Genomic DNA, 21,942 nt, shown 5'->3' with positions numbered 1-21,942 from the left:
GCTTTCGTCCAATCATCTTGGACCCCTGTATTCACCGGTTTCCCCATTAGGACATCAGCCATCCTCCAGCAGCCCTGTATCATATATACTATACAAATTCACCCTAGGCCTTATAGCTATTGGTTTATATCTATATCTGTGTTAGGATAGGACCCCTGATACATAATAATATGACGCATGTAGGTGTTGACGGGTACATACGCATTGTGCTAGATCCTGGACTATAGATAGGTACCATGTCCACTTGCCCTGGTGGGCACAAGGGCCGGGGATTAGTCATCTGGATACTCATCCTTCACATTACTTATAAAAACCCTACCCCTTTCATCCCACCGTTTGAAATGCTTGCCCGCAATAGCGGTCAGGCTCTGTGGCAGTTCCGTTAGGTGAGGTTTAATAAGTTCAATGTTTTCCTCAGCCACATATCGAACACTTCGATCCTCCACGCTAGATATGGTTAGCCCCCGAAGGGAGACGTTGGATTATTACACTTACAGAACATGGTAGAAACTTTGGTGCCTGCCAGCCTGTAATCGGTCAATGCCCATCCTCATCATCCACTGTTCACCCGCACCGCATTCGGAATCCCAGCCGGTGATGATAGCCCTGTAATGATAGCGACGGTGGTAGAAAACCTGACCAACAGTATATCGAATGTTTGCGTTGGTACCAGTTCGGGTATGAACTTGCTTTGGGATCTCATCCACGGCCCTCATCACGTGGAGGCTTTCTAGAATATGCTCATACTCAAATAGGCCGTGGAACAGAGGAGCAATGTATTGTTCGATGAGAAATAAGTCCGAAGGGAAATCAGTAGCGAAAAGCTCCATCAGCCATGGCAATTGATGACGCAGATCCGTCGGTCTTGAATCACCCGATAGGAGCATCACCGACCAAAGTGCAGCATATCTTGCACTCACGGCATCTACTGAAGTAGAATGCAAGTCGGGATTTTGAGATGCGATACGGACGGAGTTCAGAATGTTCTTGCCGCAGCGCAAGACAATCGACGACGTTAGAGACTCGCCAAGTGCGGTTGATTGGTCCGAGTTGGACATTCCGAGGAAGCTTAGTTGATTGCGCAGATCTGAAACGGAAGTTTCTCGTGCGCCTCGGAATGGGTCCAAGTACATGGGCTGCCCCTGATCCATGTTAGACAAAGAACGCCCATCCATGTCAAATCCCGACCTGGGGGTGATTATGACATGGACATGGAAAGGAAACCCGCAAGGACTAGCATTGAGGCCCACTCCCTGCGCAACAAAGCAATATATCGCAGCTGATATCAACGGTAGAGAGTTGTGTCCAACATTCTTTAGAGCTAGCCCCAGGAAATTATGCTCCAGAGAGTGGTATTCCCGGTCTGGGTCGAGGCCTGTAAGGTTGTTCGCCCTTAGCCAGGATGCAATAGCCAGGGCTTTTTGGCGAGGAGTGAGACAAAGATCTAGATGATCTGCGACGAAGCGATCAAGAATCCCACCAAGCGAGCCTCGTATCTTTGGAAATCACAGTCAGATACAGGTGAACAGTAAAAGAACACAAGGATCGCACTCACGTCGTCCAAGTCCCCATATCCGCTTTCAGGTATGAAGAGATCAAAGCAGCCCAAGGCTCGGTCAAGTGACACCGGCTCCCCGCGCCTGAGTTTCGCCCACTCCGGCACTGCGATGCTCCGATGGAGACAAGTCAAGAGAGCGCGAGCATAATACCTTTAGGTTGCCATAAAGCACCGGTCAACTCGACGGAAATAAATGCCAATTGCACAGGATCAGTAGCCCACCTTCTGGCCAGATGATCATCCCCGGATGCCACCAGACTATGCCGCAAAAGAGTGTCTTTGGCATCGTACCCCATATCTATCACAGAGCGAAACTTTTCGATGCGGCCCGTTTGACTAGCGAGGATGCTCCCGAGAAGCCCAGTGACCGAGCGATCGACTTGATACTTGGACACAAAAAGCGCCTTCCAATCAATAGATGAGACTGGACAAAGAAGCTTGTGAGGCATATCATGATGCCTATCCCAAAACTTGTAATGCGACTGACAATAGTAACGCCACAGTAAAGGCTCGTTCGTCACATTTTGAAATCGAGAGTTGGTTTGTTCGAGGGCGGCACAGGTCTGGGGAGGGCAATCACGTAGGATTGAACTCAGGATCTCGTCTGGAATATGAATGAGAGACCAAACCATCCCTAGAAGTTGACAATGGATGTTTGAGGGAAAGATGGAGAAAGGCAAGGTCACATTTCCTAGGGATCAAAGAAGATGATGCTTGACGGCAGTTCCTTGATAAGGTGATGCGCCAAGCCTCTATGTTTTTCTTCCTCCCCTCAACAATTCGAGCTTCGAGCTTCAGGGCTTTTGAGGTCTCCTCTTGATAGACACGAGACCTTGAAGCTCTGGCAGGATACGTTGTTTATCTCTCCTACACTTCTCTTCACATCTGACCTTGTTATCCTTTGCATTTCTTCCCCCCACCACCCCCGGGACCATGGGCCAATTCCATTCAACCAGCCAGGCGAGCTCTGACGCCTCAGAGCAGCAAGGCCAAAAGACCGACTACTATGAGCTACTAGGGGTAACACGGGCTGCAACCGACGATGAGTACGTTTACACACTAAGTGGTCATATCCCGCGACTAAAAAATTGTCCGTCTTCACAGAATCAAGAAAGCATACAGGAAAAAGGCCCTCGTGCTGCACCCAGATCGAAACTATGGCAATGTTGAAGAGGCTACCAAACTGTTTGCAGAAATTCAATCTGCTTATGAGGTACTCGCAGATCCCCAGGAGCGAGCATGGTACGACTCACATAGTGATGCCTTCCTGGGGACAAGCGGGGGTGCCGATGATCAACACTCGTACAATGTTCGAATTACAACCACTGATGATGTCCTCAAGCTCTTTTCGAAGTTTAGTCCTCGAATGGAATTCTCCGATGCCCCAACTGGGTTCTTCGGTGGTCTTCGCGAGCAATTCGAACAGCTTGCGTTGGAGGAAAGGCTTGCTTGCCAGTGGGAGGCTCAAGATCCTATTGAATATCCAGCATTTGGATCTTGTGATGATGATTTTGAAAATGTTGTACGGCCGTTCTATGCCGCTTGGAGTGGATTCTCCACCCAAAAGTCCTTTGCCTGGAGGGATGCTTATCGTCTCTCTGAGGCGCCTGATCGCCGGGTGCGACGATTGATGGAAAAAGAAAATAAGCGCCTCCGTGATGAAGGTATTCGAGAATTCAACGATGCGGTCAGGTCCCTTGTGGCCTTCGTCAAGAAACGTGATCCCCGATACAAAGCCAACGCCCAGAGCGAAGCCCAACGCCAGGAGACTCTCCGCCAGTCTGTGGCTACGCAAGCAGCGAAATCACGAGCGCTTAACCAGGCCAAGATGCGTGATCATGTCCTTCAAGAATGGGCGCAATCGGAGCAACCAGAGGCAGACGACAGTGAGAGCGAGGAGAGCGAGGTTGAAAGTTTTGAATGTGTGGCATGTCACAAATATTTCAAAAGTCAAAAGCAATACGAGGCCCACGAACGCAGTAAAAAGCACGTCAAGGCTGTCAAGCAACTATGCTGGGAGATGCGAATGCAGAATGATCAATTAGATTTAGAGTCCACCGATGGCTCAAGAGCCAATGCAGTTACAACTCAACCTCTTGAGGTGGGGGATGATATATCCCCCCCGGCCGACGTTGAAGTACTCTGTTCTCGACTTGAAGAGGCAGGTATCAGTTCCGACCGTGATACTGGGGCGCAGGAAAGCTTGCCTGGCCTAAAAGAGGCATCAACGTCCGACCCGAATGCAGTTGAAGACTCTCCCCCGGCCACAGAGGACGAAGATTACGCTTCGAGGGAATCCATCGAAACCAGACTACAATCTGATATGAGTCTTCTGTCAGGAGAAACACAAGATTCCGTCACCGCACTGTCTGATCAACTGTGCGCTTCTGATATCATCGAGCAGTCATTGGCGCCTAAGCTTGGCAAGGCCAAACAGAAACGGGCTAAAAAGGCCGCCAAGGAAACAAATCAATCTATGGCTTTTGTATGTGCAAAGTGCAAAGATTCCTTCGCTTCCAAGTCTAAGCTGTTTGAGCATATCAAAAGAGAGGACCATGCACAGCCATTGTCGGGGACTGTTAGTCAGAAGGGCAAGAAACGTTAGATGTCACCTTCTGGTGCAAGTATACCATACGTGCAAATATTGGGCCACGGGTGATTTTGTAGAGGTCAGAACTTGGCCTCAATTTGTATATAGTCTATCGAGGGGAGTCGTGTCGCTCAAATCTGGGTTGGGTAAAACAAAAATCCCTTCCAGGCATGCACAAAGCCCATGTTTAGCCTAACCCGGCCCGGGAGTTTTTGACAACGTGGGCAACGGGCTGTAAGATGCCCTTGTTGTTGGAAGCTCCGAGAGCAGTACCTGTACTCCATCCCATCTTTTCCAGCATGGCGCGGCCTCGGTTTCCGGCTCCAATTTCCGGGGCAGAAGCGCCAACCACATCGCCTTCCATATAGGTTGCAGCTCCCCCAGATCGTTTGGTTTTGAATGATTTTGGTGGGTCTGTGCCCCATGATCTGAACAGCCGGCGGTTGAACTTCGTCCCAGACAAGAGATCGTCGACGTTGGAAATGGTTTTGGGGGTGTATGTAGGAGTACGCGCGGTCTTGTTTAGAACAGGGAACCGATCCATTCCATGACCGCGTGACTGTGATTTCAAATTCAGTGCATTGGCCAACTCGTGTATCAGCTTTCTGCGTTGTTTGGTCATGGGTGGCAATGCCAGGCTTCAATGGAGTTAGCTAGGCCTAGTAACAGTTGAAATGGTGTAGACAAACCTGTTTTTGGGAGACAGGAGAAACGATCGTAGCTCGTTCATGAACTGCTCCATATTCATCTCCTTGGAATACTTGGCTTTGAGGTCTGGATTCCCTGGTTTTCTGCCAAGTAATCCTTGCGCTCGCAGTTCTTCTCGCTCCTTCTTTCTCAGCTTCTTTTTCCTTCTGTCGTTTTGCCAGGCTTCTTGCAGCTCAATCTCAAATTCACTGTCGGATAGCACCAGCTCAGGGATGACTTGCTTGCCCTTGGGCTTTTTCCGTAGGCTCGGTCGATCAAAGTCCATGATATCAAACCCAAAGTAAGGATCGGAGTCAAGGGCATCTGCGAATGCCGATGCTGAAGGGAATGAGGGCTTTCCAGACCGGGCGCCTTTCTTACCTGACTTGGAATACCCGGTCGCTAGGTCCTCGAGCAGTATAAAATCATCCAAATCATCATCAGAATTCAAATCATCAAACATTTCCTTTTCATCCTGGTCAGTTTCACTCGATATCGTGCCTGATTCTTGTTCTGTGTCAAGTTGCATTTGAGCCAGCACTGGATACCTGCATGTCAGCATACGCCTTGACAAGAGGCGTGGTTCAGACTTACCATCCACTGAGCCCTCGGCCTTGTAGGTATTGGTTTGATTGTCTGCGGGTAATGATCTTGGTGACTCTCTTTGGAAGCCAGCGGGGCTAGAGGCCGACAGGTCCAACTGCGTCGCAGCTTTTTCAACGTCAATGGCCTCCTGGAGATCGGCGCTTGTTCCCTTGATAATTTCTGCGTGGTATTCGCTGTCTATGTTGGCGATGTAGTCGGCTACTGGGTCGATGTCTGTTTCTGGTGGCCAGTTTGGTTTGTCTGTGTCGGATTCTGCGTCGTCTTCGTCGTTGGCAACAGGTGGCAGGTCACGGTGTGCAGGTTCAACCACCAGTTTAGATAATGTTTGAGACAATTCGGCAGCGGCCGGCTGCACCATCCCTTGAATCTCTTGCTGGTTTGTTTCAATAACAACGGGTTTGATGTTCTTCCTCCGACCAGTGAACACAACTTCGTCTTCGCTCGAGTCGTCGGAATCTGACAATTCAAGTCGCAGTGTTGGGTCCGGGTGCCCTGTGTTGGCAACTTCCTGCCCTTGCGAATCAAAAAAGAAGGGAACCTCGGGGTCATCTACCCTATGGTCGAGTGGATTGTCGGTCATTGGTTCTGATGCGTCTCTGGTGGACTTCTGGTCCTCATCTTCCTGTTCCAGGGTTGGTTCCAGACTTCCTGCGCTCACGAAATTGACGGCCTTGTGGCGGAGGGCGTTTGACCATGATCGCTGGTGGCTTTCAGTGTTCCGAGCTTCTTGCTGCATGGTAAACTGGTGTGGCGATGGGTCTACGGATAATTAGTCTCAACGAAGTATAATGTAATCAAAGACAGATGAAGTATACCTCTGCCCACTGGTGCCCGCCTGGTACGGGCCTTAAATTTCCCATGGCGGGCCATGGGTGCAGATGAGATGGTTGAAGGAAAAGTTGTTCTGGCGGGATTTCTTTCTCGACGTTAGTGGGCCGGGGCGGTGACCCCAAATCAGAGAGCCATCACTGTCATTTTTTACAGAGATATCCATGATCTTGTTCGATGTATGTAAATCTTAAATCTTTCGGTGTCGCATCGATGCAAATTGGGAGAAACCATCCTTTTGACCCTTTTAGCCCTTAGGGATCGGTGACGTCTTGGCTTGTGACTGTGTTTAGACCCCTCTAGATATGTGTAGAAATAGCTTGAACTACAGATGATTCTACTTCTTTTGTATTGTTTTGTGTTCTTATGGATATATCAGTGGTTTATTTATTATCTTGCGTACCTCTGTGATTTCCTTGGAATGATGTTGATCTAAGCTCTGGTTCCCACTTCATGGGTAGGTAGCCTTGGATATATATATCCCCTCCGATCATCCCCCCACACCGTCTCGAAGCCCCCCTCATCACCATCTACAAACCACAACAGCGATGACGGTGGACATGGAAAAATGCAAACGCATAGTGCAATACTTCTGGGATCCAGAACCCCAGAATGATGTACCCACGGCGTCGATATGGTGCCTGGGTAGAGAGTATGCGACCCCGCAAATCACCGGTAAGTCCTAACCAGACCTGTCCGATGAGTCGGTGGAGACCTGAGTGCCGAATACACGCCACTTGTTTCTAACAGTCAAAGAAGATGGTCCGACAAGGCAGTCCGCAGAAGCTGGCATATCGAGTGAAACAACAGGGAAAGCCTGGCCGGAAGCATTTCTCTCTGATTTTGGATCGAGGCAGTGGATGACATACCGATCAAACTTCACACCGATACCACGAGCAAAATCACCAGAAGCGGCGTCCTCTATGACGCTAAGTGTACGGCTTCGGAGTCAGCTCATGGACTCCCAGGGCTTCACATCTGATACCGGGTGGGGCTGCATGATTAGATCCGGGCAAAGCCTTCTGGCAAACACGTTCGCGATCTTATTGCTAGGGAGAGGTGAGAGACAAAGCTTGATATACAGGGAAAAACCAGAGTTAACATTCGCACACCAGACTGGCGCAGGGGAGACAGACCAGAGGAGGAGTCGAAGTTGATTTCAATGTTCGCCGATCATCCAGATGCTCTATTCTCAATACATCGATTTGTGAACTGCGGCGCAGAGTCATGCGGGAAATACCCAGGAGAGTGGTTTGGACCGTCGGCAACTGCCAGATGTATACAGTAAGTGATACAACAAAGCAAATCGCTTGATACTGAGAGCAGACAGGCTACTTTCAACCCAATGTGAATCACCCAAGCTTAGGGTATACGTTACCAACGACTCATCCGATGTATATGAAGATAAATTTACACAAGTTGCGCGAGACATGACTGGCCGCATCCAGCCAACGCTTATCCTCCTAGGAATCAGATTGGGGATTGATCATATCACACCGGTGTATTGGGACGGACTACGAGCTGCACTGCAATACCCCCAATCAGTTGGTGTGGCAGGGTAGGTCCAAATGCAATCATCTAGACATAAGGCGCCTCTACTAACACTTCACAAACATCAAGCGGGCGCCCTTCTGCATCCCACTACTTTGTAGGATCTCAAGATTCTCACCTGTTCTTCCTCGATCCCCACTCTACTCGACCCGCAACACCATATCGACCTGATGAACCCTACACTTCAGAGGAACTTGATAGCTATTACACCAGCCGACTTCGGAGAATCCACATCAAGGACATGGACCCCAGCATGCTGATCGGATTCCTCATCAGAGATGAGGATGACTGGGCTGACTGGAAGCAACAAATTGAATCTACTCCTGGGCGACAGATCGTGCACATCTTCCCTGGACACGTCCAGCCAGATCATGGCCATGGTCGCGCAGGGGCGCTTGATGAAGTGGAAGTGCTGGATGACTCAGATGCACTGGAATAAAATTGGAATTACCTATCAAGTTGGATATCAGTTTGGCATCCCGAAGCTGCTGTAGCTACACAAGGCCCCTCGCTCGTACAGAACTAGTTGGAAAGATAGAATCATGATGCAATGCAATCACGCATTTGGAATTTCGCGTTCTAGTAGGGGAGGTCAATCCGTGCCTGCCCCATACCCGAGTTATGTTACACCGCATTCACATATCGGTAACCATCAAAGAAAATCGCCCATCGGGGGAAAAGAAAATTCAAGCCATCCCATGACGCATTAGAAACCCGCAAAACACCCATAACCGACCGCCTCAGAGCCCATAACAGATCAAGAGGCAGTAAAAACAAAGCAAGCTCAAAAGAAAACGTAAGGAACCCGCTTATTTGGCGGAGGAAGAGTACTTGGTAACGGCCTTGGTACCCTCAGAGACGGCGTGCTTGGCAAGCTCACCGGGGAGGATGAGGCGTACGGAGGTCTGGATCTCCCGGGAGGAGATGGTGGACTTCTTGTTGTAAGCAGCCAGCTTGGAGGCCTCGGTAGCGACACGCTCGAAGATGTCTGAAATTCAAAGTCAGAATATGAGCCGACTGAGACGCGCCGACGCGACCTTGGAGAACAAAACATACCGTTGACGAAGGAGTTCAGGATGGACATGGCACGGGTGGAGATACCAGTGTCGGGGTGGACCTGCTTGAGGACTAGAATGGGATCAGTACAAATGCGCCCAGCAAAATCCAAAAAAAACAACGCGCATATCACTCACCCTTGTAGATGTAGGAGGAGTAGGTCTCCTTGCGGGTCTTGCCGCGCTTCTTCTTCTCGCCAGAGGCAGCGGTGGCAGTCTTCTTGCCAGCCTCCTTCTTCTCAGCAGGGGCCTTGCCGCCAACGGGGGCCTTGCCACCAGTGGAGGGCTTCTTCTCAGCAGCCTTGGGAGCCATTTCGAATGTAGTTTTAAAAGGGTGGGTAAAAAGATGAAGTTTGAAAGATCAAAGGATGATGAAGGAAGCGTGTGGATGGGAAGCAGAGATGGAATGGGGGAGGAAAAGTAAGTGAGACGCGGTGACGAGGGGAGGCGCGGTCTTTATACTCGCGCACCAACAGGCAGTTGATCCTGGGGGGTGCAAAGGAGGCAGAATTTCAATACGGTAATATTGTGGTATGATTTGTATGATTAAAGAGGGGTTGACGCGTCTTAAGGCGGGGAAAGTGGCCCAGATTCACATCAAAATGAGTGTATGGTATGGTAATAGATCTAAATTACCAAACCTTACCCGAATGGGAATGTCTGATCTGACTGATCATTGGCTGCGCCCTCTAAGCGAGTGCGTGATCTGGGATGCCTCTTGATGCCGCCCAACGTCACCCTCACCGCGTCCTTATAAAGGTCCTCCGCTTCCACACGCTCTCCCACCTGCTCTTGCGACTTTCTCCTTAACTCACTCATCATCTTTCGACACTTTACCCTTTTTTCAAACCCCCCTTCAAAAACCCATCCATCAAAATGACTGGCGGAAAGTCCGGCGGCAAGGCTAGCGGCAGCAAGAACGCGCAGTCGTAAGTTGTTTACCCACGCGTTTTTCGATCTCATACTGACATCCACAAGCCGTTCCTCCAAGGCTGGTCTGGCCTTCCCCGTTGGTCGTGTCCACCGTCTGCTCCGCAAGGGCAACTATGCTCAGCGTGTTGGTGCCGGTGCTCCCGTCTACCTCGCTGCCGTTCTCGAGTACCTCGCTGCTGAAATCCTCGAGTTGGCTGGTAACGCCGCCCGTGACAACAAGAAGACCCGTATTATTCCCCGTCACCTCCAGCTCGCCATCCGCAACGATGAGGAGCTGAACAAGCTTCTGGGTCACGTCACCATCGCCCAGGGTGGTGTTCTGCCCAACATCCACCAGAGTACGTTACCCCGCACTTCTTTCCCATCTTCAATTACTAATCTGGTTTTCAGACCTTCTTCCTAAGAAGACCCCCAAGGCTGGTAAGGGTAGCCAGGAGCTGTAGAGCGGTGTCTCTGTTGTTTTCGCGGGTTCTTTGTTTTCTTTTCCGGCGCGGATTGGTTCTTTGACACGATAATGGGGTTATGGGACGGGCACGTTATGGCTCTGCGTTTTCTATTTTTTTCATCAATTTCCTGGTTGTACATTATGTCTACGGACATGGAATGATACCGACGACCTTAGCTCGTTTGAGGGATTTCAACTTTCGGATACTAGCCCCAGGGACAGACCTAAATCAATGAAAAGACTCTAGGTCCTTCAAGTGTTGACTTCGTCGTGCCTCATTTATATTTGCGTTCTCTACTGTATTTTGGTTGTCGCGTCGACTTGTACAGATTCAAGTCGTCTGTTTTTTCCGCTTTATTGTACACCAAGTATATCAACTGATTATTGGTATCGATTCGCGAACCTATCTGCATGAATTAGGCGTAGTTCATGTTCTCGATTAAAACCCCAGTCTTCCATTTGATATTGTATTTCGCACTTCCGCTCTCCATTAGTGGGCACCTGGGGATTGCGCATCTGCATTTGTAAAGATATTAGTGTTCCATGACAATTTTCGCTTGCCAGAGATGAGGTATCGACGTACATGGCAGGATTCGGGCCGGCAGGTTGCGTTCCCATTTGTTTCCGCCGGGCGCAGTGGGTGCCCGGTAAGGATCCGGGTGCTTCCAGTTCTCCAAGAGCTTCTCCGTTTCGCGCAACAAGACCTGTTCAATTGTGTCAAAGATGGCGCAGTAAGAAAGGGATTGGATCCTATACCTGCTGTTGGCGGGGATCACGGACGTCCTTGTTCGCTTCGAAAAGGGATCGGATATAGACTGCTTGTCCGCGCCACACCTGCCGGTGGACAGCCCAGTCGAGGGCCAACTTCAAGGAGCGCCTGTAGAGCGACCTGCAAATGTCAGTATATTCCTCTTGATTAGAAGGGACGGCTACCCACTGAACAGCGGAGGTGGACATGCTGAGATCTCAAGTCTTGTCCCGGGCCCAATTCCGGTCAGAAGGAAGGATAAACGAGAGAAGGTGGTTCGCTATGATATCTAAGTCTGACAACAATTGCAGACACTGTGGTTCAGGGTTTCCAACGGGGGTGAGTGGGATTGTCGTCAGGTTGACTATTCTGGGCTTCCTAATTCGTTCATGAAATGCTACAATGGTCCGTGTGGGCAGCCGTAGGATGTAAGAGGAATAGTCCTCTGCCGAAAGGGAGCCCGGTTTTACGTTACCCGATCTAATCCGAGCTTGACCTTCACCTTAGACCTTGAACTTCTTTTCTGAGAAGCCTCTTTTCTCACTCTTCCCGGTCGATCTTCCCGGTAATTGTTTGCTTTTTTTTCATTATTCAATTATGGCTTCTCGGCTCTCTCTTGCGCGCCTTTCGGGCTTGTCGGCTGTGGCCAGGACCACACCTCGGGCATCTAGTCAGTTCCGCAACCTCAAGGGGTTGTCCACTTTGACGCGCACAAAGGTGTCGCCTCGTTCGGCCTCTGGTTTACTCCAGGTTTCATCGGGGTAAGGAAAAATGCGCCTACATCATACCTGGTGGGAGCATATTTAGCTCATTAAATTAAACAGCATCAATGTCTCGCTCAACATGGCTCCTCTGGGAGGCCACCAACTCAGAACCTATGGTAAGGTCGATTTTGTCGCGACTCTGTCCAGTATTGTTAACCAATGTTTGTTATAGCCGACTCCATCGTCAAGGTTCCCCAGATGGCCGAATCGATTACAGAGGGTACCCTGAAGCAGTTCTCAAAACGTATGGCGCTTGTTCTTCAAATCAGCCATTGTTCACCAGTGCTTATTATAATATAGAGGTTGGCGATTATGTCGAGCGTGATGAGGAAATCGCGACTATCGAAACTGACAAGGTACGTTGGCATACTGGGAGAATTGACAGGGACTAAGGGTTGCTGACGCTAATTTCTTTTCTTCCGTGATCAGATTGATGTCTCGGTCAATGCCCCGGAGTCTGGTACCATCAAAGAATTCCTTGTGAGCGAGGAAGACACTGTCACCGTTGGACAGGACCTTGTTAAGTTGGAGCTCGGTGGTGCTCCGGAAGGAAAGAAGGACGAGGGTGCTGAAAAGCCCAAGGAGTCTGAGCCTAAGAAGGAGTCCTCTACCGCTCCTGCTCCCGCTGAGGCGGATAAGCCCAAGGAGACTCAGGCCTCAAAGCCTGCGCCTCCTCCGTCAGAGAAGCCCAAGGAGGCCCCCGCAAAGAAGGAGTCACCCAAGCCGCAAGGCGCCGCTGAAGCCAAGCCTGCCCTTGGGAGCCGCGAGGAACGCCGGGTATGTTTTCGCCATGTTTCGCCACATTGCTTACACCGACATTGCTAACATGGTACCTTCCATCTGCTCAGGTCAAGATGAACCGTATGCGTCTGAGAATCGCTGAGCGCTTGAAGCAGTCTCAGAACACTGCTGCGTCTCTCACCACCTTCAACGAAGTTGATATGTCGTCTCTGATGGAATTCCGGAAGCTGTACAAGGACGATGTCCTCAAGAAGACCGGTGTGAAGCTGGGCTTCATGAGCGCCTTCTCCCGTGCCTGCGTCCTTGCCATGAAGGACATTCCCGCTGTCAATGCCTCAATTGAGGGTCCCAATGGCGGCGACACCATTGTCTACCGTGACTACGTTGATATCAGCGTTGCGGTTGCAACTGAAAAGGGCCTTGTAACTCCTGTTGTCCGCAACACCGAGGGCAAGGACCTCGTTGGAATCGAGGAGGCTATTGCCGAGCTTGGCAAGAAGGTAAGTCTTCAGGGCTGGTATTCTTATGCAGTTTTGCTAACGGATGATCAATCTGTAGGCTCGCGACAACAAGTTGACTATTGAGGATATGGCCGGTGGTACCTTCACTATCAGCAACGTAAATTTCCCTTCCCAGATAGACCATGTCCAGAGAAGGCTAACTTGAATAGGGTGGTGTCTTTGGTTCCCTGATGGGTACACCTATCATCAACCTTCCTCAGACTGGTAAGTTCCACCATCTCTTGTGTGTCTATTGGGTCTAACACTCTTTGCAGCTGTCTTGGGTCTTCACGCCATCAAGGATAAGCCTGTCGCCATCAACGGCAAGGTCGAAATCCGCCCGGTATGTGACCCCCCTCCCCCAGTAAATCACTTTTATTGGGATCTATCTCACTAACATTTGCCGGCAGATGATGTACCTCGCTCTCACCTACGATCACCGTCTTCTGGATGGTCGCGAGGCTGTTACTTTCCTGGTCAAGGTATGTCATTACTCTCCATCTTCAAATATGGTCAAAACACTAACTTTCTTACAGGTCAAGGAGTACATTGAGGACCCCCGGCGCATGCTGCTCGGCTAGGTGATATTCACTGCCGACACTGCCCTTGTTGCCCTGCGTGTTTTCATGTCTAGAGCGGCCTGTTGCGCCCTTTGTAAATTATTAGGTTTCCAAGATATAAATGCCATGTTAAGGACATGCCTTCTAGCAGGCTTAGTCTGGGTGTTGTTCTCACTCGTGGTTCAATAGATACAGTGTCTTCTACAGATGGTCGAGTCTTCGATTTGACGTATTGGCCGTCAGGCCTGGGGTCGAAGGAAATGAATAAAGCAATTAAACATGTAAAAGTACCCATTTGGGCGAATTATTGGGTTCCCTGGATTTTCTTGCTCGCCCTTTCGGGGCTGCTGGACTTTGTGCGCGTTAGGATACAATACAGTGTGCCATGCAGGTACTGTCACATACACTCGCATCTCGGATCCTCTTCAGTAGATGAAGTTTGCTTCAGGACTGGCAATATTCAATCACCCGCTGTGTTTCCTCATGGGTCAACCCGATCAGCTGGCCCTGCTCTACTTGTACAAGTAGGGGCACATCCAGGACGTCCATGAGATCCTCGAAGAACCCAGTCAAACGGTTGTGCAGCAATTGGACGTCGAAAATCCGGTCTAGCTCTTCTCGGCTTGCTGGGGCTGCGGTGCCGTAGGGGGGTGGCATATGCTCGAGAAACATTCCACGGCTGACCTCCCAGTACGCGTTTAGCTCGTCATCGTTGGTTGTCCATGAACAAAGCCTGCGGAGATGCTCCGGGAAGCGGTCCTTTTCTTCCAAGATCGCATGCGCCATAAGATGGGCACCGAGGTCAAACCAGCGTTTCTTGGATACATTCTCGATTGAGGAATGGCAAAATTGCATAAATTCAACTGCAATGTGGGACAGGGGCGTGAAATTTGGGAGGGGGCGACGATCCCTGGGAGCCTCGTAGCGGCAGTAGAGATTGACGATATGGAAGATCCGCAGTTTGAGGTCGAGATCCCAGGGAAGGGCAGGTTCGAATTGGTGGCCCTCGATAATCCAGCGGAAGGCTAGAGGAGTCAACACGTGGTTTCGTGATACAAACCAGAAACCTTCAGGTGGACTTACTTTCAACCGATTCCACGAGCCATTCCACATCTGCGCAGATATCGGGATTTCCAACCATGGCAAGAAGTCTGCTGATGGCCAGGCAGACGAGGTAGTCCAATATCATCAGATCTACCTCCGCTCGGACATTGGGGGTTTGTTCCGCCATTTCAATCTTAACCGGGAAAGAGTATCAATAATGCGGGTTTTCCAGCGCACTGGGTAAGTCCATGTTGCCGTAGGATAGGGGTGTTGTTCCCACGGCGATTGTGTACGAAGTATGGTCAACAACTGGGCAATCTGATAGCTAGGAGTAAGGTCTTACTAATCACCATAGCTCCCCCACCTGCCTAGGTGAGCACTCTCCCGTTTGTATGCTTGTTTATACGGTCTATGACGTTCAGATATGATGATATAGAGCTGAACACATTTAAAGGCGTATGAGGTATACAACCGTCACGTGTGGAGTGTCGTCATTGCCGTACACATGATGATCCATGGATATATATATGCATCAGTGACATCCTCCATCCTCTCCCATCACATCACTTCATGATCTTATGCTTGGTCTATCCAGAAAAAAGGCCCTGACAGTAGGATTAAGGCGCAAAACAACGTCTATCAATATGGCATGGTACTGTTCCGGTTCCACCAACGCCGAGCTGATCGAGAACCTATTCAAAGCCGAGTTAATTCAGAATGAGCGTGTGAAAGAAGCCATGATAGGAGTAAGTAGGTCCCTCATCCCCTTGAACATTATCTAACGGATCCAGGTTGATCGAGCTCATTACGCTCCATCTCGGCCATACTCGGACTCGCCCCAGCCCATCGGGCATGGAGCTACCATCTCAGCACCCCACATGCATGCTCATGCATGCGAATATCTCATTGATTACCTCAAGCCTGGCTCTCGAGTGTTGGACATTGGATCTGGCTCAGGATATTTGACCCACGTCTTCGCCAACCTGGTGACCGACTCATCCGGCAGTGCAGTCCAGGGACAGGTGATTGGAATCGATCACATCTCCGAGCTGACAGACCTGGCCCGCGATAATATGAACAAGTCCGAGGAAGGCCGTGAGCTGCAGGCATCCAGAAAAGTCGAGTTTATCACGGGTGACGGTCGCCTCGGATGGAAAGAAGGTGCACCATACGATGCAATCCACGTCGGAGCTGCGGCCGAGAATCTTCATCCGACCCTGGTGGACCAGCTACGTGCCCCTGGGCGATTGTTCATTCCCTTGGAGTCGGAGGATGGTAGAAGCGCCAGGGATATTTTGAGCGACGGCCAATTTATCTGGGTGGTAGATAAACGGGAGGATGGGTCCGTTCACAAAGAAAAGGTCTTCCAGGTCAGGTACGTGCCCCTGACAAATGCTCCAGTACGATGAAGGAAGGGACCAGTAGGTTAAGGATTGGCCTACATTCGGCTTTGCGTGGACTGTTTTACTTGCTCTTACCATTATCCCTGCGTATATCACAGAGTGCGGGGCCATGGGGCCTCTGGACAAATAACCCATTAAGGGTTTGGTAGCTCGCCGACAACAGATGATAATAACAGAAGTATTTCATTGCAACACTTATGTCCTCATAGTGACGCCAAGCCTCAAATACATGCCGGCGGGTGTCCAAAGTCACTAAGAGGGAAACTCCGCAACCCGCCATGTTCTACACAGAAGAAGAGAAAGAAAAAGACAAATGTTAAAGACTATTAGCGGAATCCGCCTGGAAAGTTGAACCCTTGACCGCCAAATTTGAACTGTGGTCCGCCTCCCTGTTGGAAGAAGAACTGCTGACCACCACCGTGACCAAATGGATTGCCTTGGCCCTGGAAAGGATTTCCACGCTGCGATTCAGGATCATTGGGATCGTCACCATTGTCGAACCGTGTCCGGAGTTCCGAATCAGATAGAACCTCATAGGCTTCGTTGATAGATGCCATCTTCTTCTCTGCTTCCTCCTTGCTAACACCCTGGGCATGTGCCTTGTCTGGGTGGTGTTGTTTAGTGAGTTGGCGATAAGCTCGCTTGATCGTTCGATCATCCGCGTCCCGACTGACACCCAGGACCTTGTAATAATCCTTTTGCTTCGAACGCTTCAGGAGGGCGTGAGCCTTTTGATGGAGAGATTGAACCTCCTGAGAGTTGGGGTGGTGTTCCTTGGCCGAGTCAAGCGTGCGTATAGCATCTTCAAACCGATCTTCGTCTAAAGCGGTCTGGGCTTTGTACAGGAGACCGTGGAGTGAATGAGGAACAAGTTGTAGAGATTCAGAACAATAAGGGCCAGCCTTTTTAAGCATTCGCATCTGATATACATGTCAGTCAACTAGTCAAAATAAGCGGACGTGTAAAACATACCTCACGGAGAGCCTCGCAGGTCTTCTCGACGAGGAATATATATAGGTTGTTAGGCGCCAGAGGGTGAATATGGCCAGCCTTCTTTGCCTCCTCAACGTCTGTCTTGGTGTCTGTAATCAATCCACTGGATTCGGCATCCCCGACCATGAGATTGACTGCATTGCTGAACTTGCGCGCCTCCAGGACGGCATGCAATCTCTCCAATCGCTTGACAAGCTTCCGTTCACGTTTATAGAGACGATTGCAGGCCTTCGAGTCGGGATCAGCATGAAGACATTTGCGGATCTGAGCAAGGCCACGGTCACTGTCCCCTAAAGAGTAAAACAGCATGGATGACATCTGCAAGTGAGACTCGATCAAGCTAGGTGAAATTTGCAATACGTGCGCCAGGTCGCTGATACCTTCTTCTGTCTCGCCTCGTTCAAAGTGGCAACGAGCTCGCGCCTGCCGTAGAGATAGTGCCGTGTTTGCTTTTAGAATGGCCACATTTGCCTCAGAGATGCAGCTCTCCCAAGCGCCCTGCTTTTCGGCACTGAGAGCCAACGTGGCCGCATCACGCGCAGCCTCCAACTCCTTGTAATCAGTAGATGACTTCTTTCCAGCCCGTTCGAGGTCCTGCAGGGCTTCTGCCCAGTGCGCGGACCGTGCCTTGAGGCGGGATCGTTGTAGGAGAGCGCCCTCAAAGTCTGGCTTGAGCTCCAGGACCCGATCAAAGTCGTTTGATGCCTGAGAGTTCTTTCCAATTGATAGATACGCCGCGCCTCGCTGGAAGAGAGTGATATAGTTGGTAGGGTCACGCGAGACTGCAGCGTCGAAGTATGCCACGGCGTCTCGAGGAGAACCCTGTGCGAGGTGGGCTTTCGCAGAAGAGATCAGTTCAGAAAGAGGCGTGTCCGGTGGGATTTGAAGGGCATATCCGGTGGAAAAACATGCCAGAAAGGCTGTGAGCAATTCCAAAGAAACGAGCATCTTGGAAGTATGCGGCGCAGTACCGGAGGTGTATGAGACGAGGTAAATTAGAGTAGAATTGTTGATTAATCAGTCTCACTAGGGGCGCAGGAAGTAGGTCATAGTCTGAAAGCCAGAATCAAAATGGGCCAAAACGAAGAGAACAAAGGAGACTTTGGAGGGCGAAGTTGGATAGCATGTCGCATACTCGAATCCGTGGCCTTTACAGTGTAATGTTCCGTTACCGTCATGTGACATGGATTGTTTCACGAACTCCAAACCCTCCGAATTCCTCTGTCTATTGGCATCCATTCCTTCAAAGTATGCTCGGCTTTCAGTCGATATGCCGCCCATGTATCCTGCGGCCAGCTAGTCTTGGTTTGACACTGTCGCCTTTGCGCGCCATCAACACCGGTACCTGGCCCCCATATGCTGTCGCGATTCAATACAGCTAATGCGTGCCAAAGCATCGGAATCCGCCCTGTCACCAGCCCTCTTAACTAGAGCTCGTCTACTCACAGCTGAGCACACCAAACTTTCTGACCGATTGGGCAAGTCCTTTGATGCCAAAACTGCCAAGCGAGCTGGAGAGCTGGCACCGATTGCCAATGTCCTAAAAGAATGGGTCAATGCCAATGATGTATGTGCCGTCAATCAACCGAGCATCTGACCCTCTCCCTAATACACATTGTCTAAAGTCCATAAGTGAGCTCAAATCTTTGCTGGACGATCCCAGTACGGATGCGGAGCTGCGGTCACTGGCAATTGAAGACCTCGAAAGCAGTCAAAATGTCCTACCAACGATTTCGAATCGATTGAAAAAGTCCCTGATTCCCCGGCATCCATTTGCAGATCTCCCATGTCTGCTTGAAATCCGCCCAGGTGCGGGCGGCGACGAGGCAGGCTTGTTTGCATATGAGATGTTACGGATGTACATCGCTTTTTGCACTCGAAGAGGCCTCCGCCCAACCATTCTGAAGCAGGAAACAGAGGTTGGGCCATCAGAAGACCGTCTAAGCGAAGCGGTGATAGAAATCGAAGCCGAAGGAGCATATGATCTCCTGCGAACGGAATCGGGGGTACACAGGGTTCAAAGAGTGCCCGCAACAGAGACAAAGGGTCGTACTCACACCAGTGCTGTTAGTGTGATGGTATTGCCAAGCTTCCCAGAAAATGGTAGCGAGATGGACAGTGCTCTGAACTTTGAAGATCCGACCAGCGACTACTATATTGACCCTCAAGAAGTTCGCGTTGAAAAGATGAGAGCTGGCGGTGCTGGCGGGCAGCATGTGAACAAAACGGAGTCCGCAATTCGACTAACTCATATACCCACGAATACCGTGGTCTCCATGCAGGACGAACGGTCCCAGCAGGCCAACCGGAGAAAAGCATGGCAGGTGCTTCGGGCAAAGCTGGCTGAAGCCAGACAAGAAGCTCGAGAGCAGGAACTTGTGCAACTCAGACGAGGCATTCTGGGCGGAGTGGCTAAAATGGGCCGAGGTGACAAGATCCGAACCTATAATTTCGGCCAGAGTCGTTGCACCGACCACCGCACTGGCATTACGATCCATAACCTTGACGGTGTCCTCGATGGTGGTGATGGGCTGGATACTGTGATGGAGAGTGTACGCACCTGGATGGCTGATCGCGAAGTCGAGGCCATGGTAGCCGAGGATCAGGCCAAAGAACAAAAGTAGGCCCATAACAGTGTCAAATCCGCATGTATTTTTTCTGTACAATAAAATAAAGAGATACCATGTACGATACAGCAGGCAAGCAAGGAAACAATCTATTGAACAAGAACAATCTAGAGATACTTCCGCTCTGGGTCTGCAATATCCAGTAGATCCATAGCTTTCTCATACCTATCTAGCAGTTAGCCATAATCCTCAATTTGAGATATCAAAACTGACATGGTGAACACAATTCCTCCACTCATAATCAATCTCGCGAGTCGTGGAACAGCTCCTGACCAAAAAGTCAAAATACCCTCATCCTTGAAGATTCTAGCTGCGCAGACAAAGCTGTTCTTGTAGTTCTTGCTGGCCTCAAGAGATTGCATTCTAAGGAGAATATTAGTATATACCAAGGGGTTTTTGTTATTTGGGTTGCCAACCTTGTCTTCACCGTGTCCAGGGGTTGCGTCACATAGCTGTATGAATGTTAGAGCTAAGAATCCTACTGCTTGGACACAAAATGACCTACACAGTGATCAAACCCGCGATTCCTCCAATGGCAAATGTACTGGCAGTACCCAGCTTCTCGCCCGGCGCCACATAGCCCTCTGCAAGTTGCTTCAATGTCGTATAAGCCGTGAACCGGGTAGCTGAATTAGCAGCCTGTCTTGCTGTGGTGGGGACGAAGCCCTGGAAGAAGCCTCGAACACCTCTCTCTTGGAAGATGATTTTGCTACCGTGCAAAAAACCGCGCATGCGAGGGTTGCCAGACTTGCGGTCATCAATCCTATAAGCCATGTATGATTAGAGCCAAGAACTTCGCCAAAGAGGAACATGGAAGCAGCTGACAGTTGAGTCTTGATGCTCTCAAAGGGGGTGACGGCTAGAAGAGACTCGGTGAATCCAGCACCAAAGCCAGCCACGACCGTCCTTGGTCCCGAAATCTTGCCGTTCTCATCCTGGAGAACGGATTTGATGGCATCGAAAGCGACGAATCCTATTGTGTGATCTCTTCGTCAGTCCATGTGCCAATGGCTCATCGATTGCGGAAAGGGAGGCGCACGAATACCCGCCTTAAGCGAGTTCCCAATAATCAGTGTTGTACATCCTGCGTACCACTGGCTTCCGAATGGCGGCCACGGGAGCTTCTTGCCGTGGGCAAGTTGGCGATTGAGTTGCGTCCGGGTCTTTGCGACTAGTGAAGAACCTTAGCGTGGAATTGTTGAAAGCTATAGAATGGCATACATTCAGCAGGATAGGTGATTGCTGGAGCGTGCAAAAGTTAGCTAGCTACCTGGACTGGGGGATTATTGAGCTCTTTACCGATCTCCACGGCTCCAGCAGTGGACCCCGCAAGGATGGAGCGGAGGGCGCTGGGCTGTCCATTGGTGAGTTTCAGAGATCCGACAAGAATGTAATCGGAGAGCGAACCTTGGCCTTCTGATCTTTATTCGCCGTTGCCATTGTGGCTGAATGCTGGGTAAGATCGGAGAACTGGGTCCGTTGGACCTCGGAGTAATGATGATATACGGCCACCCTCACGTGCCGCCTGCGCACTTCTACAATCACGGTTACTGGGCATCAAATTGGAGGGATTTTGTCAATTCACTATATGCTTCATCTAGCTAGATCCATTCAGCAAACAGTGCTCCTCCAAACTTTTTTTTTGTTTTAGTGTTTTTTTGTGTGGTTGTTTTTGCGAGATATCAGGGACACGAGGGCTTGTGTCAATTCTGGGGTCGGGCATCAACTCATTCTCTTGAAACCCTCTCGACACCCTGTGTTATCTGTGGAACCACAGCACCATGGCCAGTGAACTTTCGAGTATAGCTGTTGGGGTAAGAAGTTGGCGACATGAGAGACAAATGTATATGTGGATAAAAGTTCCCAGTCGGTGGCTAGACAGGGGAGGAGTGCCAACAAGGAAATGGGCCATGGAGATCTTCAAGGTAAAAGGGTGAAATCGTCACACATTGGGAGCGTGGTAAACAGAAAGAGACCGACTGAGGGAAAAGTCGCATGAGATCGATGTATAGAAACCGCTTCTTCGAATCCTGTGGAACGTCACAGAGACTCAACCAATAGATCCAAAACATGAACGCCAATTGCCCTGCAAATCTGCGAAGAAAACAAACAATCACGTTGGGCATATGTACACCCCTTCATGGAACGAAGCAGGAGCGAAAAGCATGGTGGACGCCGGAAATGCACGAGTTTCGTACCGAAGTTCCAATCCGACTCATGGCGAGATCAGTGAATCAGTGGAACCACGAACAACGGAAGAAGAAACATATGATACACGTGTCGCGCCAGAACCGTATCACTATGACCAG

At 50.2% G+C, this 21,942-nt stretch overlaps 14 protein-coding genes across 14 annotated transcripts; 6 read left to right on the top strand and 8 right to left on the bottom strand.

Moving 5' to 3' along the window:
* Positions 1-272: 272 nt before the first annotated feature.
* Positions 273-1,058, bottom strand: PENARI_c006G02211 (uncharacterized protein; the record flags this gene model as incomplete). Its single annotated transcript, XM_022630198.1, has 2 exons — positions 273-447; positions 496-1,058. 2 exons carry the CDS (start codon positions 1,056-1,058, stop codon positions 273-275), a joined length of 738 nt encoding a protein of 245 aa, XP_022489568.1.
* A 1,433-nt stretch (positions 1,059-2,491) lies between these two features.
* PENARI_c006G00099 (putative C2H2 finger domain protein) lies at positions 2,492-4,163 on the top strand (the record flags this gene model as incomplete). Its single annotated transcript, XM_022630094.1, has 2 exons — positions 2,492-2,604; positions 2,663-4,163. The coding sequence occupies 2 exons, from the start codon at positions 2,492-2,494 to the stop codon at positions 4,161-4,163; spliced, it is 1,614 nt and encodes a 537-aa protein (XP_022489750.1).
* Positions 4,164-4,335: 172 nt separating this feature from the next.
* Positions 4,336-6,311, bottom strand: PENARI_c006G06013 (uncharacterized protein; the record flags this gene model as incomplete). The annotated part of the gene is made up of 4 exons (XM_022630372.1): positions 4,336-4,786; positions 4,838-5,375; positions 5,430-6,200; positions 6,257-6,311. The coding sequence occupies 4 exons, from the start codon at positions 6,309-6,311 to the stop codon at positions 4,336-4,338; spliced, it is 1,815 nt and encodes a 604-aa protein (XP_022489613.1).
* A 640-nt stretch (positions 6,312-6,951) lies between these two features.
* PENARI_c006G11614 (uncharacterized protein) lies at positions 6,952-7,498 on the bottom strand (the record flags this gene model as incomplete). Its single annotated transcript, XM_022630642.1, has 2 exons — positions 6,952-7,198; positions 7,380-7,498. 2 exons carry the CDS (start codon positions 7,496-7,498, stop codon positions 6,952-6,954), a joined length of 366 nt encoding a protein of 121 aa, XP_022489720.1.
* A 201-nt stretch (positions 7,499-7,699) lies between these two features.
* On the top strand, positions 7,700-8,259 carry PENARI_c006G07511 (cysteine protease ATG4; the record flags this gene model as incomplete). The annotated part of the gene is made up of 2 exons (XM_022630442.1): positions 7,700-7,827; positions 7,890-8,259. The coding sequence occupies 2 exons, from the start codon at positions 7,700-7,702 to the stop codon at positions 8,257-8,259; spliced, it is 498 nt and encodes a 165-aa protein (XP_022489488.1).
* Positions 8,260-8,629: 370 nt separating this feature from the next.
* PENARI_c006G04646 (histone H2B family protein) lies at positions 8,630-9,188 on the bottom strand (the record flags this gene model as incomplete). Its single annotated transcript, XM_022630304.1, has 3 exons — positions 8,630-8,808; positions 8,877-8,948; positions 9,014-9,188. 3 exons carry the CDS (start codon positions 9,186-9,188, stop codon positions 8,630-8,632), a joined length of 426 nt encoding a protein of 141 aa, XP_022489606.1.
* Positions 9,189-9,751: 563 nt separating this feature from the next.
* On the top strand, positions 9,752-10,251 carry PENARI_c006G12387 (histone H2A; the record flags this gene model as incomplete). The annotated part of the gene is made up of 3 exons (XM_022630674.1): positions 9,752-9,804; positions 9,854-10,146; positions 10,199-10,251. The coding sequence occupies 3 exons, from the start codon at positions 9,752-9,754 to the stop codon at positions 10,249-10,251; spliced, it is 399 nt and encodes a 132-aa protein (XP_022489680.1).
* Positions 10,252-10,743: 492 nt separating this feature from the next.
* Positions 10,744-11,210, bottom strand: PENARI_c006G10219 (NADH dehydrogenase [ubiquinone] 1 beta subcomplex subunit 9; the record flags this gene model as incomplete). Its single annotated transcript, XM_022630577.1, has 4 exons — positions 10,744-10,769; positions 10,837-10,957; positions 11,010-11,142; positions 11,191-11,210. 4 exons carry the CDS (start codon positions 11,208-11,210, stop codon positions 10,744-10,746), a joined length of 300 nt encoding a protein of 99 aa, XP_022489583.1.
* Positions 11,211-11,844: 634 nt separating this feature from the next.
* Positions 11,845-13,587, top strand: PENARI_c006G06445 (uncharacterized protein; the record flags this gene model as incomplete). Its single annotated transcript, XM_022630394.1, has 10 exons — positions 11,845-11,881; positions 11,938-12,009; positions 12,066-12,121; positions 12,195-12,542; positions 12,614-13,006; positions 13,065-13,124; positions 13,177-13,231; positions 13,282-13,349; positions 13,417-13,488; positions 13,543-13,587. 10 exons carry the CDS (start codon positions 11,845-11,847, stop codon positions 13,585-13,587), a joined length of 1,206 nt encoding a protein of 401 aa, XP_022489543.1.
* A 423-nt stretch (positions 13,588-14,010) lies between these two features.
* Positions 14,011-14,797, bottom strand: PENARI_c006G02440 (uncharacterized protein; the record flags this gene model as incomplete). The annotated part of the gene is made up of 2 exons (XM_022630205.1): positions 14,011-14,591; positions 14,650-14,797. 2 exons carry the CDS (start codon positions 14,795-14,797, stop codon positions 14,011-14,013), a joined length of 729 nt encoding a protein of 242 aa, XP_022489499.1.
* Positions 14,798-15,254: 457 nt separating this feature from the next.
* Positions 15,255-16,269, top strand: PENARI_c006G08219 (protein-L-isoaspartate O-methyltransferase; the record flags this gene model as incomplete). Its single annotated transcript, XM_022630479.1, has 3 exons — positions 15,255-15,356; positions 15,402-15,985; positions 16,263-16,269. 3 exons carry the CDS (start codon positions 15,255-15,257, stop codon positions 16,267-16,269), a joined length of 693 nt encoding a protein of 230 aa, XP_022489719.1.
* A 70-nt stretch (positions 16,270-16,339) lies between these two features.
* PENARI_c006G08200 (DnaJ and TPR domain protein) lies at positions 16,340-17,954 on the bottom strand (the record flags this gene model as incomplete). Its single annotated transcript, XM_022630476.1, has 2 exons — positions 16,340-16,933; positions 16,986-17,954. The coding sequence occupies 2 exons, from the start codon at positions 17,952-17,954 to the stop codon at positions 16,340-16,342; spliced, it is 1,563 nt and encodes a 520-aa protein (XP_022489517.1).
* A 433-nt stretch (positions 17,955-18,387) lies between these two features.
* PENARI_c006G10715 (putative mitochondrial translation release factor (RF-1)) lies at positions 18,388-19,630 on the top strand (the record flags this gene model as incomplete). Its single annotated transcript, XM_022630594.1, has 2 exons — positions 18,388-18,573; positions 18,632-19,630. The coding sequence occupies 2 exons, from the start codon at positions 18,388-18,390 to the stop codon at positions 19,628-19,630; spliced, it is 1,185 nt and encodes a 394-aa protein (XP_022489687.1).
* Positions 19,631-19,740: 110 nt separating this feature from the next.
* On the bottom strand, positions 19,741-21,073 carry PENARI_c006G03005 (putative mitochondrial tricarboxylate transporter (Ctp); the record flags this gene model as incomplete). Its single annotated transcript, XM_022630232.1, has 9 exons — positions 19,741-19,798; positions 19,847-19,996; positions 20,050-20,085; positions 20,139-20,396; positions 20,459-20,606; positions 20,673-20,804; positions 20,855-20,875; positions 20,933-20,987; positions 21,041-21,073. 9 exons carry the CDS (start codon positions 21,071-21,073, stop codon positions 19,741-19,743), a joined length of 891 nt encoding a protein of 296 aa, XP_022489643.1.
* Positions 21,074-21,942: the final 869 nt, after the last annotated feature.

Source organism: Penicillium arizonense (genome assembly GCF_001773325.1).
Source record: "Penicillium arizonense strain CBS 141311 chromosome Unknown PENARI_contig006, whole genome shotgun sequence".
NCBI classification, from domain to species: domain Eukaryota; kingdom Fungi; phylum Ascomycota; class Eurotiomycetes; order Eurotiales; family Aspergillaceae; genus Penicillium; species Penicillium arizonense.
This window is presented reverse-complemented; position numbering and strand designations above follow the sequence as displayed.